General features: G+C 31.8%; 1 protein-coding gene across 1 annotated transcript in view; it reads left to right on the top strand.

Moving 5' to 3' along the window:
* LOC105621271 (WASH complex subunit FAM21) overlaps positions 1–11,530 on the top strand; it is a 36,686-nt gene extending 25,156 nt beyond the window's left edge. Inside the window, exons 10-13 of the mRNA XM_012202741.1 lie at positions 7,565–8,115; positions 8,417–9,274; positions 9,661–9,779; positions 10,025–11,530. Of these exons, the coding sequence (XP_012058131.1) occupies positions 7,565–8,115; positions 8,417–9,274; positions 9,661–9,779; positions 10,025–11,530 (3,034 nt within the window). The remainder of the gene's footprint in view (positions 1–7,564; positions 8,116–8,416; positions 9,275–9,660; positions 9,780–10,024) is intronic.
* Positions 11,531–15,382: the final 3,852 nt, after the last annotated feature.

Below are 15,382 nucleotides of genomic sequence, written 5' to 3'. Positions count from 1 at the left end.
CTTTGAGGCGTTTTGAAATGGCTTGTTGAATCATTCCCAATGATCGTGCCAATTCTTCTTGATTTTGACGAGTCTTACTCAAGTAATGCCTCCAATTCTGCATCTTCGAAAACCTTCTCTCTTCCACCGCTATGCCGATCTTCGACGTCAAAATCACCGTTCTTGAAGCGTTGAAACCACTCACGACACGTTCTTTCACTAATAGCGGCCTCACCATAAGTATTTGAGGGCATTCGATGAAGCGCCTCAGCCGCAGATTTCTTCATATTGAAGCAAAAAATTAAAACCTTCCGCAAATGACGAGAATTTGGCTCGTAAACTGACATTTTCAATCGAGAATAACTTTATGATGCAGACACAAATCGACTAATTTTTCTATGGGGTTATATTGACAGATGCTCAAATTTATTGTATGACGTTTATGATCTATTTATTTCGACCACCACTTACCGCTAAAGCCATCTATAGGAAAACGGCGGAAGCAAAGTTGCACACCTAATATTATTTTTTTCTTTGAGTAGAATTTTTCTCAGTTACGTAAAATCTAATTTATAGATGCATACAGATTTGCCAAATAGCCAACATATAAATCATAATATTATACCACTTTGATCAAAAAGTTTATCCGGAATTATCACCAGGTGCTCTGAGTCAGCTGATTTGAGTTCTGTTTTTTTGGTTAGGTTGCTACATCTATGATTGACATTCTCACCAAATTTTATCACCATAGACACCTTGACATTTGTAAAAATTACGCCGTTTTGAGTACATCTACCTCTACACGTATTTTCGATTTTTTACAGTTTTAAAAATGGAGTTGAATTTGCAACGAGTTTGTATTAAATTTTGCGTTAAAAATGGATTCAATAGTGAAAACCTTGGAAATATTGGGAAACTGATTTTTTTCTGTTCGATCGAGTCAAAAAATCATTACGGGGAACGCGTTTTAACAACCGAAAGGAGATAATGGAAAAATCGAAGACGGCTCTGATGACTATATCGACAATAAAGTTCCAGAAATGTTTCGAGAGCTGGATCAAGCGCTGGCATAAGTTGCAGTCGATGGGGGGAGTACTTTGAAGGGAACAATATCACTTTTGATGAATAAAACTGTATTTTGAATTTTCTGAATGAATTCCGGGAACTTTTTGATCAAGGTAGTATGCATAAGAATTTTATGTATATGTGAGAATTTTTATTCTTCTAGATAAATAATTTTATATTTTATAAATAATTTTATATAATATATCATTATATAATACTTTGACTTACGATATGAAAGAAAGCCTTCCTTCCATTCGGATTACAACGCACTAGCATGAACGATAAGAAGTCGTGTGTGTATTCAATTTCATAATCTCGGATTTAAATATACAATGATCTAAACGTAAATCTTTATGAATAAAAACAGAAGATATAATACGAAAATTTATTCAGTTTGATATCATTGGATATATTGATTTTGGAATGGTAATAATTATGTAATTTGTAAATCTACCAGAGAATCATTGAAATATCAAGAATGCACGTATGACTGTAATAATCTTTGTTTATGTAACAAAAGTTTTTACAAATGAATACCAATCGCTAAACTCCGTTTGTAAATTCGCTAATCGGTTCTATATGTTTATAATTTTGCAGTCATCACAAATAACAATATTTTTCCCTTAACATTAATCTCTTAGGCTCAGCAACTGGTGTCAACATTCACAACTGATAGTTAACTCTTAATCGAGGTTTAATTTGTTCTTCATCTCTTTTTAATATTAGAATTGGAAAGAGATGGAAAATAAATTGAATCTCGGTTAAATGTTAACCGTGAGTTGTGAAACTGAATCTTAGTCGGCGAATTATGCAACATACCTTTGGCTTCCGTAGTACAGTGAGCTAGTCCAATGCATATCAACAACGAGATCGCGCAAATGTAACCTTTCATCTTTTTCTTGTTTAAAGAAAATTACCAGAAAGAAAAGTCGATAATAAATTTTCAAAATCATGATTTTTATATATCATTTTTTCTTCTTTCATGAGGAAAACATGTTATCTTTTGTACTACACAATCAAACGTAAAATCAAATGTGCTGTAATACACGTAGAGTAAGACGATAAAAAGAACAAGGAAGATCAATCAACATCAACTTATCGATACCAGTTACACAGACGGCCTTACTTTTTCATATAAATTAATTATATATTCGTGATTTTTTGCAAAATTTTATTGTTAAATTTAGCATCCAATCTTTTTTGTATATCTTTTATGCTATTTATGTATGTATATGCAAAATGTATGTGCATTTTGATAAGTGATCTTCATTAATCTTTATTAATCTTCATTTAGTTTTCTCTAATCTTGATTAAAATATACATTTGACTCGTCTTAACACAGAATAATCTAAGAATTAAGTCGAAAGTATTGTAACAATTCTTTTCTCAATGAAAACGAAACGAAATGATAGGATTTTCTTTATTGATGATTCAAACATTAGTCGTTCAACTTGCCGATAATCGAGTAATGATGCTTAAATACTATAGCTAGTTTAAGGTGACTATTCTTCAATATCATCGAATGTATTGCAGTTGTTGGCTCTATCATCATTTGATTCTTGATTTAATCATCAAGAAATGACGGCTAATAAAGAATTGAGTGAAGATATAAAGTGATTTAAAAGAAAAAAAAGTAGTTGATAAATGCTTACAAGTTTTTTTGCAGATGAATTTTATTGAGAACTATTTGCGCGAACAACTTTTTGATCTTTAACGATTGCAAGGCAAGTAGAAAATGCAGGCACATGTCATGTGTCGATTAATTCGTATCTAAATACCATTTATTCGTTGTCTTTGAAAGCTTATGTAGCATTGATTCTGAGAAATGAATGATATCCAACAAGAATCACAAAGCAATGGAAGTCTATTTGAAGAAATACATGCGAATATGGCGTTTATTTGCGTGCCGGATTGGAAACACTATACATCTTCATTCATCTTTGGAGAAATGTACGGGAATATGAAAACCGTTCAAGAGATTTTTGTGCTTTCATGGGACAGAATTGTGAATTAAGAATAGAAAAAAATGGAGAATACGTATCTGAATAAATCGTTTACACGTTATCGCGCAAGAGGCGACGTTATTCATTATCTGATTTTAAAGTAATAACAATAAGCAAATGAAGTAGCAAGTCACTTAATTGAAAAGAATGATATTTATTTATAACAATATTTCCAGACAAAGAATTACGCGAATCCTGTGATCTCTTTCGAGATCTGTATATAAGAATTGCGCTAAAATGGGGATTAATTCATTTCATTTTGTCGACGACGACAAATTATTTTTGGGCAGCATTGTGGATAAGGGACGTCATCCAGTGACAATAGTTGCACAATTTTTTCATCTTTGTTACAAGTAAGTGTAGGGCATCTGGAATGAAACAAAGTAGAACTTGATAAGATTAGATTATAAATAAGAGGTTTGATAAAAAAAATCTCTTTTTACATTAAAATGACGACAGAATGTCGTAATTATGCAGGTCCCATTGCGAAATTTGAATGTTAATTGTTTAGAATATAGTCAGAAAGAAAAAGAAAGCAGAAATTAATAAATGTAAATTAATATGAGATTTTCTATAATGTTTTTCACTGGCAGAGCTAGTTCGTATTCAGTCACTTAAAGCCATTGTAGCCACAAATCGACGTAAAGACGTACGTTTAATAAAAATATAGAAACGAATTAAATCGCAAAATCCTTAATACATTTTATTGTGCTATTTGATAAAATATACATTGAATATAATATATATTTTATCAATTTAAATATCTCACTTTTACATTCAGATTAGATTAATATACAAGCTTTAATGTGCACTGAGTGCGCACCAATTCTGCTAGTAAAAAACGCAATTAGATTTTTTTCTATTAAGTTTCTTGTTTTTATGTACTTCTCTAAAAGACAGAGTAAAAATTAAAACTAATTTTTCTAAATTTCTATACATATATATATAATAATTCTTTTCTTGTGTTCGTTTACAAATATATATATATAGATTTATCAAATTTAGCTTCAATATCGTACAAAAAAATTGTTTCTTAAGCACATTTTTTTAAATTAATAATTTAAATAAGTAATCTAACTAAATAAATACATTTTTTTCGCATATATTTCCATTAAAGCAAGAGTCAGGTTAATCAATTATTAAAACATCGTTGTATAAAAGCAAATTTTCCCGAGATTTTGAGATTATAAATAGAAAATTTAACTCTATATATAGAAAACGAAAATTTATTAATTTTTTTTTTGAGTAGAATTTTTCTGAGTTACGTAAAACTTAATATTCAATTGCAATTTCGCTTACATAAATGAAAATATTTTATAAAATTTATGTAAGAACTTATATATGAAATACTTCTAAATATATTTTATAAATTGTATGTGATATATAATTATACAATTGTTTTGACTTACGTGTCGATGATCATTGTTGTAGTATGATCACAAGTTAACTTCATGCACGTATCAGTCGTCATGACTGTATTTGGCTTCATAGACAAATATCCATATATGCAGTAGTCTAAAACGCGTATTTTTGTGCATAAAATCCAAAAGTATTCGAAAATGCATTTTGCAAGCTCTCATTAATTTTTGTGATATTAATATTAATTATAGCACGGCTGTATTAATATTGGAATGATCAAAGTTATATAATTTGCTAAGAATTTGTCAAAGAATCTATCATAGAAATATATCACACAAGAATGCACATAATATGTTCAGTCTTTGTTCTGTAAGAGTCTGTACGAAAAAGTATTTCTATTGTTCGTAAATTCTATTGTTCGATAATTTGTTCTTCATAGATTTGGTTTGCAGCTTTCAGATTTAATGATAATCCTTTAAATGTTAATCTTGAATTATGCAATACATACCATTGTCAGGATAATCTAACCCATAGTGGAAGTTATCTCTTCCACCATGAACTAACCCCAAGCACAGCAGCAATAAGATGTAAAAGGAACTCTTCATCTCACTTTTTTGTTTAGAGAATTACCAGAAAAAAAGGCGATTATAAATAAAAAAGAATACCTGTTTATATATCATTTTTCTCTCCTTTATGATGTATTTGGGAGAATATCTTGTCTTCTGTTTCTGCACAAGTAAGCAAAATGTGTAATATCACACGTAATGATAGAAGGAAGATAAAAAAAAACGGAGAATCACATCAACATCACGCTCATCAGTATCTTTTAAGCACAACTTTATTTTTGAAACTGAAGATCGTTTAAGAGGGAAATAGTTTTTGTTCTTTTGTGCAGAGCGGAAACTAGGAATAGTAAGGAATAGAAAATGTGGCTGGATAATTTTGGTTGCGCGATATCAGACGAATGTGATTCTAAAAAAATGTGATTATAAAATAATAACAATATATAAGTGAATAAACACAAAACATTTCGATGAATTCAGGTATGAATATCCTGTTACACGAACTTCACTATAGAGAAACTGGAGATGGGAGGTACTTTATGTAAGGCCCGAATCAGACTATGCATTAAAGATTGAAATTAAAGATTAAAGATTGAAATTTCATCAATGAGAGAACAAAGAAATTTTGATTCCTTTTGTTCTGATTGGTCAAATATCAATCTTCAATTTCATTCTTCAATGCTGATTCCGGCCTCACATAAAGTATCTCCCCCAGTTCATGAATACTACAATATTACAAATTGGATATGACTAGCAATCATTTATATTTTTTATCCCTCCTCAGGTATCCAGCTAATACTATGTTCATGCTTTGGGTCACAAGTGTATTGAAGGCATCTGGAATAAAATTGTATTATGAAAAAGATTTGCATTTAATCAGAATAATTACGACATTCTGATTAAATGCAATGCTAATATAAATAAAGAGGGCTGTCATCTTTACAACTTAGCGAAATTTCTGCTATGTGATTATCAAAAGTATTCCAAAAGCTCCCAGTCACATTCAAAATAATTTTGAGCTTGTTAAAAAATTAAAAACGTTAAAATTGATTCTGAATATGAGTTGATTTCATTGGGTGTAATATATCGCTTTTTACGAATATTCCTTTGGAATTGGCAATGAATGCATTGACGAATAGATGGAATTTGATTTCAACGAATTGTATTACCTAAAGATGAAGTTTTACAAGCAGAATACATGGTATTAAATTCGACATATTTTACTTTTGATGATCAATTTTGTAGACAAACATTTGGAACTCCAGGTTCTTCTTTCTATCCAACATAAATGCACAAAAGGACAAAAATAAAAAATGATTTACTGTGCCATACATTTATGTGTTTCACAAAGATTTAAGAACATTTTCAATGGTTTGACACACGGTATATCTTTTTATAGTATAAATAAACTCAGTAATTTTATTAAAGTTACATTAAGTATACATTAAGTACATAAAGATCCATACTGAATTTTAAAAAAGAAATGTAGTCTACAGAATCAATTGTAGTGATTGTAGTGATGCATACGTGGATCAAACGGATTGAAAACCAGACTTTCAGAACATGGTAGTCATATACATAGAAAGACTACGACTCAATCAGCTATTACAGACCATAGAATGCATTGTGATCATGAATTTGATTGAGAAAATTCTGGATGTCGAAAGCATTATAACAAACATTCACCGAAATGATACATATAACTAATTAAATGGGCTTAATGTAAAAATGGACACGGATAGCCCTTAAACAAGGGCTATATAAAAATCCTCAATAAATTGTAATATATGTGTTTCTTATTCTTTCTCATATTGACCGCAATGTCAGTTACTGTTTCATATTGCTTTATTCTGTTAATGATTTTTGACTCATAATGTACATCATTTTATATCCAAATTGACAGGATTAATCAAACATTCTTTATAATCACATAATTCGTCGATTGAGGTGAGTTAATTCAGATTATCTTTTGATTTTCAATAATAAGTTCAATAAAAATATTATAGAGGCTTCCGGTTACCAATAAATTATTGTTACATTGTGTGTAAGATAATTAATTTTAATATTTAACACTGTGCAATTACTTCTTGCGACGACTCCTATTGCTTTTTTATCACAGTTTCTAAATAAATAAACTAGAAAAACTACTATTAATGCTAATACTACAATTATTTCACGATAAATTCGCCCAGCAGAAGCAATTTTATTATTTATTAGTATATTAAGCGCATTATGCATAACATTAAGTAAGTATGGAATTACAATGCGTTATTTGTCATCAACATTTGATTATTGTTGGAGTTTAGATGACAAACTTTTAAGTAAAGACAAATTTACTTCGAATGCTTACGTTATCATTGGCACAAGAAGATACAACAGAATAATGATTGGGAAATCACTAAAGATAAATGGCTATTATTCTATCATTTTGTAATGAGTGAACGGAATAAAATTAAATATTATTTTATAGAAGAAACTCGTCATTTTTTTATTGACATATAATGGGAAAAGAATATTGAAACAAATAAATAACATTATTTATCACATTACTTATCGCTCTGCTCGTAAGAATACTCAATACTTTTTCTTCCTCAGGAATTTTCCTAGCCCGCGGATGTCCTCAACAAGGGTCAAGTCTGAGGAGATCTATCGTGAGCGTATTACTAGTGACAGTCTGTTTACGGCACGAACGTATTATCTTGCCAACTCGGCAAATGCCAACAGTGATAATCAGCAGCAACAACAACAGCAATCGAGACAGGAGCAGCAAGGTACCTCGTCGGCGTTATTACAGGACGACGTATTCGAAAACGACTTGTTCGAACCGCCACCATTACCCAGTAAATCGGAGCGAACAACCAAATCAAAGATCTCGTCACTCTTTGACGACTCTGATTCCGGTGATGAGTTCTTCTCCATCGCTAGCTCTGGTTCTAGATCACAGAAGAGCACGGATTTCCATGTCACAGTATCGAGTGACCGGATGAAATCAGTCCCGAAAAGTGGCGGTCTATTTGATGACGACGTAGACATATTCGGCAGCAAAGACGCCCCAGACGTCGATATATTTGGGGCAGCATCGAAATCGGGTTCAAGAGATGCAGCTTCAAATGGTCCGAACTCGGTAATACCCAAGAATAACAACGGTGAGTGGAACATACCTTATAATTTCTTTTTAATCTTTTGTATAAATTACATTTCACTTTTTAGTCCGACTTATTTCATTTATTTATTGCGATGTGTAAATATGAGAATTTTATTTGATTAGGAAATACTGTATTTTTATATAAAAAATAGATAAGAGATTGTTTCATTTTGATTCGGGAATATGAAGAATATTATCAACATTTGTTTGGTATAAAGAAGACTTTTATAGTTAATGCGAATATTATACTTCGTAAAACATGATAAAAGAAAATATTAGTAATTCAAAATCCAAATCGTTAGACAATTCACAAAATACGAGGATGGAACCAAAGAAGATCAGTCTGTTCGACGATGATGATGATGGCGACTTGTTCGACGCGAAGCCGACGAAATTAAAGAACGAACGTAAAACTGATCTCTTTGAGGATGAGGATGACCTGTTTCTATCCAACAAGACCTCTTCAATAGAAAAAGATGTAGCAGTTAAACCAAAGATCGACATCTCTAAGAACATCTCTAGTCTCGAAACTGAAAAGAAGAATAGAAATGATTCTCCAGATCATTTGGATGAACTATTTTCGAAAACAACGAGACCTCATAGTCTTCTGTTTGAGGATGACGATTATGACGATCTTTTTGGCAAGAAGAACACAGCGTCATGCGATAACAATCAAATGAAATCTAAAGAAGAAGCCAGTAAAGACATTGCCGAGCAGACAGAGAAACTTCCTGAAGAAAATAAAAGCCAAATAGAGTCATTAAATTTAAATCGTAATGTCAAGGCAATCGTAGAGTCAAGCGTTGTTGTGAGGAATGACGTGGACGAAGAAAAAAATGAAGCTGAAATCAAGGAAATATCTTCCAACATTGAAGAAGATGGCATAGTAAAAAAAAATTCTCCACCAAAAACTCTGAGCATTCGGACGATCTCACCACCGTCTGAGGAACATGGCAATCAACAAGTATCTCGACGTTTAGTATCCGGTAAGATAAAGAATCTAATGGGCAAGATGGGTGATTTGAAAATACTTTCACCAATGGATACACCGCCATTATGGAGAAGAAGCGAAGATAAGACGGATGAGGAAGAAGACATCGTGGATCGGGACATCGCAGATCTGGGCGTCAGTGGTCACGTTTCACCTCCAAGTATATCAGGTAGTTAAACAAAATTTCTATTTGTAAAAAAATCTCAATCTTTTTAGTCTCTAATTTTTGTCGCAGAAGGAAGAAAGTATCTTATATATTACAAAAGTAAATTAATAAGTTAAAGTATATTGATAAGTTTATAAATCATTTATATAATAATGTGTGATCATTTCCAAATTATTATACATATTGTGACAATTTAAAGAAATTGTCACAAAACGAATCTATTATAACGAGGTTCTTTTTTTTGTATGTATTTATGTATGTATACAAATCTATTATAACGAATTATATATTAAAAAATCTAACGTTTTATTTAGAATGTTTGTTAATTAATTTCAATCATTTTAAATTGAAGTGAAGAGAAATATAATTTAAATAAATTTGTTTTGTAGAAGGTAGCACACGGAAAGAATCCTCTTATTCAACAATTTCCACCATTAGCAACGCGGAAGCGGCCATAAATTTCGATGATCTGGCTCAAGTAGAAACATTATCTACTACTGCGTCCAAGGTAATTATCAAATTAACTATATTGATTTATTTAAGTTATATACATAATATACATAATATACATGTCATAATTCGATTTCTGAGAACAGAAAATATACATTAGTAAAAAAAATAAGTTCCTTACATATTTCTTTGAAATCGAGTTACAACTTTTTTCAAATTTTATCACAATATTCTTGAGATACTTTAAATAATTCGTAATAATTTTCTTTTTCTCTTAATTTGTTATATCTATTTTTTTGTTAGAGCCGAGTGAGGATTCAAGCTAAACGCCGTCCTCAAAGTCGACACGCTCGGAAATCTGCCCTAAGGCATAGCGGTATCGACTTCGACACGATTGACAATGCGGACAACGATAATTCTCAGGAGGAGAGTCATACTAGCACCTGTTCGTCCAGCAAAGATCCATCTGCCGCTTTGACAATCAGTGTCTCTGATCGCTTAATTGCCAATGACAATATTCATCGCACGGCGGTCGATCCTGCTTCTACGGACGACAGATCTGAGCTGGGTAGTATTAGCAAGGAGAGCTCGATGAGCGTAAACAAGAACACCCTTCTGTCTCCATCCACCGATGAAGAAGATTTGTTTGATGTACCACCAGATTTGCCGGAAGATCCACAGAAGGAGGACGCTTTATTTGGCAGGGCACCAATACTCTCACCGATTGACGGCGGGCAATCGGATAAAACGCCTGTCATTGTCAAACCTTTAATAGATACCATGATCAGAAAGGTCGATGAAATTGATACTGACGTGAATGCAACGAACAACGAAAGTAATAAACAAAATTCTAGCGAATTTGCGCGATCGGATGTCGATACTAAATCAGATACGCTGAAGAGTACCAAAAATGATAACCATAAGAAAATTGATGATGGGCAAGGTAAGAGAAAAGCATCTAGCGAGGAGCCGAGCGATCCTCTACGCGACAGCACCCACGATCCACTGAAGGATCCTAGTCAGTTGTTCGCGTTTGTCACGAAGACGCCATCGCCTGAGAAAAGCAAAGGACTGTTATTTTCTGAGCCGGACGATAGTCTCTTCTCTAGCAGCTCAGCAAAAAAGCCGAATGAGTCACAGAAGAAAATCTTAGATCTGTTCGCGGAAGACGATATGGGCGGCGATCTATTTTCCACAGCACCATTGAAGAAGACGATGAAAAAGCCATTGCGAGACACGAAGATCGGTCTCTTCGGTGATGATGACGACGCGCAAAACGACGATGACAGTCTCTTCGGCAATTCGTCCAGCAAAGCGAAGTTTGATAATCAACCATCAAATTCTATTTTAGCCGGGCGAAAAAAGAACAATATTTTCGACGATGACGACGACGATGATTCTAGCTTGTTCATCGAGTCATCCGGTCATTCGCAGAAATCGGACAGCGCGTCGTTCTCGGAGCCTAAGCAAGATTCTCAAATCGACTTTCAAACCAAGAGCTCGAATTTAAAAGATATCTTCGGCAACGCACCGCATGACGGTAATGATGACGATATCGATCTTTTTGCTACGAAGAAAATTGTTCCTAAGAAAGTTGTCGCGCCGTCCAAATCCCTATTCGCGTCGGACGATGATGACGATGGCCATATTTTCGGCAAGCAGCCATCTGCGTCGACGGAATCGAAGGCGAGGACGATGATGATCGCACCGAGTTCAAAATTGGCCATGAAGAAATCGATAACTAAAGATTTGAAGAAAACGGCCGAAAAAATCATCGAAGATCCACTAAGCCTCCTTCAAGACGACTAACTCAGTTTCCTTAAGATAAGTGAGATTTTTTTGTTAGCTATACAACGCTTAGCTACAAAAGTTTATACGTGTTTAAAAAAGTGAGAGATGTTGAATGAAGTACAAAAATTAGAAGAGAAGCTTGTCTTTTTGTTCTGCCATTTCTTCAAAGAATTGTTTGTATTACACTATTGTATGTATGTGTGAGCATGCGTGTATGGTTAAAATTAATTTATTAGGTATGGGAAAAAATTTGTGGCGTTTTTTTAATGCCATCTAACGGGAAAAACGCCACGAACTTTTTCCCACACTTAATATTTAAACATATTAAAATTATTCTATTTTCTTAGCGCAACATAATATTCAATTTTTTATCAGATATGAACGATCATAATTATGTAACTTATCCTAATTAAATTGGTAAAAATTATCGAGACAACTTTAGTTGCACAGCAGAGAATAATTTCTGCGATGTCTCCAATGCGATGAAGAAAGATTTGAAAAAGAGAGAATTCTATCCAATTAGTATTATTTATTATATTTTAAAAACAAATTATAACAAAGTATAGCATTAAATTATTTGTTTTTAAACATCTTAATCTTTTTTATATTTTTTTTTTGCAAAGAATTAATATTTAGTGTTGTAAAGTTCGTGCGAGTATAGAATGCTTCAATGAACCGAATAAACTTTTGTGGCTTTAGGCGTGTATATGTATACATATATATATATTTTTTATTTATATTTTGTTAGTTCACATTCGCTCGTTTACAGTATAAAGAGTGTTATGGAGAGGAGTGTTATGGAGAGGAGTGTTATGCTGGAGGATGAGTAACGTGCAATTCACGAATAACGGAATTTTTATTATTTCTGCCTACAATCTATATTTATTATATCATGAGTTAAATCTATGTATTATTTGTTAGTTTATGTGGGCCACATTAGAAAGAATATGGTTTCATTTGTTGATGAAGTTGCAGTCTGGAAGGATATATTCATCCTCTTTGTTTCCCATTAGCATTTCTTTCTAAGACAACGAACATGTAATCGATTTACACTGATTGATTGAGAGTATCATTATAAAATGGCACTTCACCCGTGCAAAAATATATTTTCTGTACTATCGCCTTGTTCATCTTGCGCGTAATTCACCTCGCCTTCTTGTGATTTACGTCATATGTATATGTATATATATATTATTCTGAGTCACTCACGTTAGTACAATAAAATTTATTCGATGACTACATGCAATGATATAATCATAATTTTTTAAGCCTGGATACTCGAAAGCCCATCCAAATCTTCACTACCGACCCCAATCTTTCATTTATCTTATGAAAAGTTTCCGAAAATAAATGGAACGTAAATTTCAAACAAAGAATACTTTAGATTAATACATTTAAATTTATATTATCAAATTATATTCAATTTGAATTATTTTTAATCGTTTCTATAAATCGCTGTTGCTTCTACTCAATGTTTAATATTCAATATTGCTTTAAAACAATAAAGCTTAAACGCTTTAATTCAAGAAAATGTATTAAATTTGAGATTCATATTTAATTTATTATTTACTAAACGTTAATATGAAAATGATTTACATTGAAACTAATAAAAAAATGGATTGATCTATTTGGCACAACTAGAAAAAATAACAAAATATTTAAGTCAAAGGATTGGATTACTATTGCTTCTTTGTGTAAAGCAATAGTTTAATTTAAAAAAATCAATTACTGCATATTACGTGTGGAACAAAATTATATTAGTCACATGTTTTCGATAAATACATTTATATTAATCGTATTTCGCCGGGAATGACACATTCATATACATATGAACGTATAATAATACGTCTATTAATGTCATATGTATGTTCATACGTTGTTACTGAAAATTATTGCGTATCAGCAAAATAAATAACATTTTTAAAATAAAAGTTGCAAAACTCATATTTTTTGTTTATCTTTAAGGACATACGGAATAAAAATAGATTATGGAATATGTTACAGCGACTTATGAATACAAATAATTACACAATTATACGCATAAAACACATGGACGTTATTTAATCACGCAAAATCACATCGAGAAATTCAATTCTACATGATAAAGAAATAATTATTAAATCATGACGGAGCTTAAGAATTTTTAAATATTTCAAATTTGATATGTACTTTTTTTTATACTTAAAAAGAAAAACGGTAGAAATTCATTTCAAGAAAATCCTTACAAATACGCTAACAGGGATTTTTTGATATTTTATTTTTTGTACTTGTATAGAAGTGCCAGTGGCATTTTTTCGCCAGTAAGTATTTTATTTAAAGAATCTATCCATCTTTCTTGCTCATTAATGAATGAAAATAAATAATAAGTGAAAAAAATGAAATCGATTACAAATAAAGGAAAACAAAGAGATTGCGAAAGTTTATTGGGAAAGTTTAGATAAAACGAAAGTATCTGTCGAGAGGCAGAATTTTTCAAAAAGATACTTTTCTATATCTTTATTCCTTCGTTAACTTTCTTCGATTTATCCAATCAATCTGACAATTTTTTAGATCTTTTAGGAGAAGAAAGAATCATATGTCTGTATTGTATAATTGGATCGCAGATCTGTCTTACATACTACAATAAGCTCTACGATTGCATTCATTAATGTCCGCATTATTCCCGGGGAAAGAAAGATTGTATTTAGTTGATTTACAAGGTCACTAAAACTCTTTCGTGAAATCACAAAATTTGTGCTAGCGATAGAGGATCTTAATTTAGAGGTTTTTAGTTTTGTGACCGAGAATATCACTGGATTTTAAAAGAGATCCATTCATTACATTGATATATCATTAATAATTAATATTTTATATTAATTTATCATGTAAATTATTAATAATCATTTATAAATTTTACAGAATTTTTAAGAAATACATAAATCATCCATGAAAAGTATGATTCAATTAGAGAAGTTAAATCATTCTCCGGTAATCAATTATTACTGCGTTTTTCCATAAAAATTTTAAACATTAATAATAAAAAATTGATTAATTAATGACAATTTTATTTCAGTTAATATACAATATTTACGTATAAAAACTGTATAGAATGTATCACATAGTAGAAATGTCATTAAAATCCAGCGTCGATAATCCCGTTCAATTACCTTTATTGAGATATAAATTTTTGCTATACATATCTTATATAGAACATAATCTGACGCGATTCGCCGGTTCGCGTAAAGGAGCACGGCAGTATCTCACGCCATATTTTAGCGCCGAGATACTACCGTGTCTCCAGATTTCTGCGAAAATATATTCACAAAAGCGACACAACTATAAGTATGTATGTAATCTAGACTAGATCTCGCGAGTGTTTCATGAAAATCGAAATTGACTCTCATTTAATCACTGGTATATAAAATATTGCCTCTGAATATAATACGTGATGACACATCCGCGTGTCGGCCACTGTGCCGCGACACATGTGCAATTACATAGTATACAAAATATCTTTCTACCGAATATACGTACGTATATAGATCACACAACGCATGGATCGTTAAAAGTTATCTGTGCCAAATTTACTGGTCCTCGATTTCCTGAAATAAGTTATTTATCAAGCGAGACACAGATAGTGTCTTGCAATTATACATAATTCCGTGCCTTCGGTTACGTGATCGACAACTAGCGAAGCCCAGCTGATTTTCACGTGGACGTATTATTTTCTAAACACGTGACTTATATAAGTTTAAATTTATCTAATTACAATAGTCGTCGTGCGCATTACCGTTTTATCTCGTGCCGCGCTTTTGAGCTTCATTTATCCAGAATTTGTTTAGGCGGAATAAATTTAGATATTTAATCAAACTTAAACTGTTTATGGAAAAA

This window comes from Atta cephalotes (genome assembly GCF_000143395.1).
Source record: "Atta cephalotes unplaced genomic scaffold scaffold00032, whole genome shotgun sequence".
NCBI classification, from domain to species: domain Eukaryota; kingdom Metazoa; phylum Arthropoda; class Insecta; order Hymenoptera; family Formicidae; genus Atta; species Atta cephalotes.
This window is presented reverse-complemented; position numbering and strand designations above follow the sequence as displayed.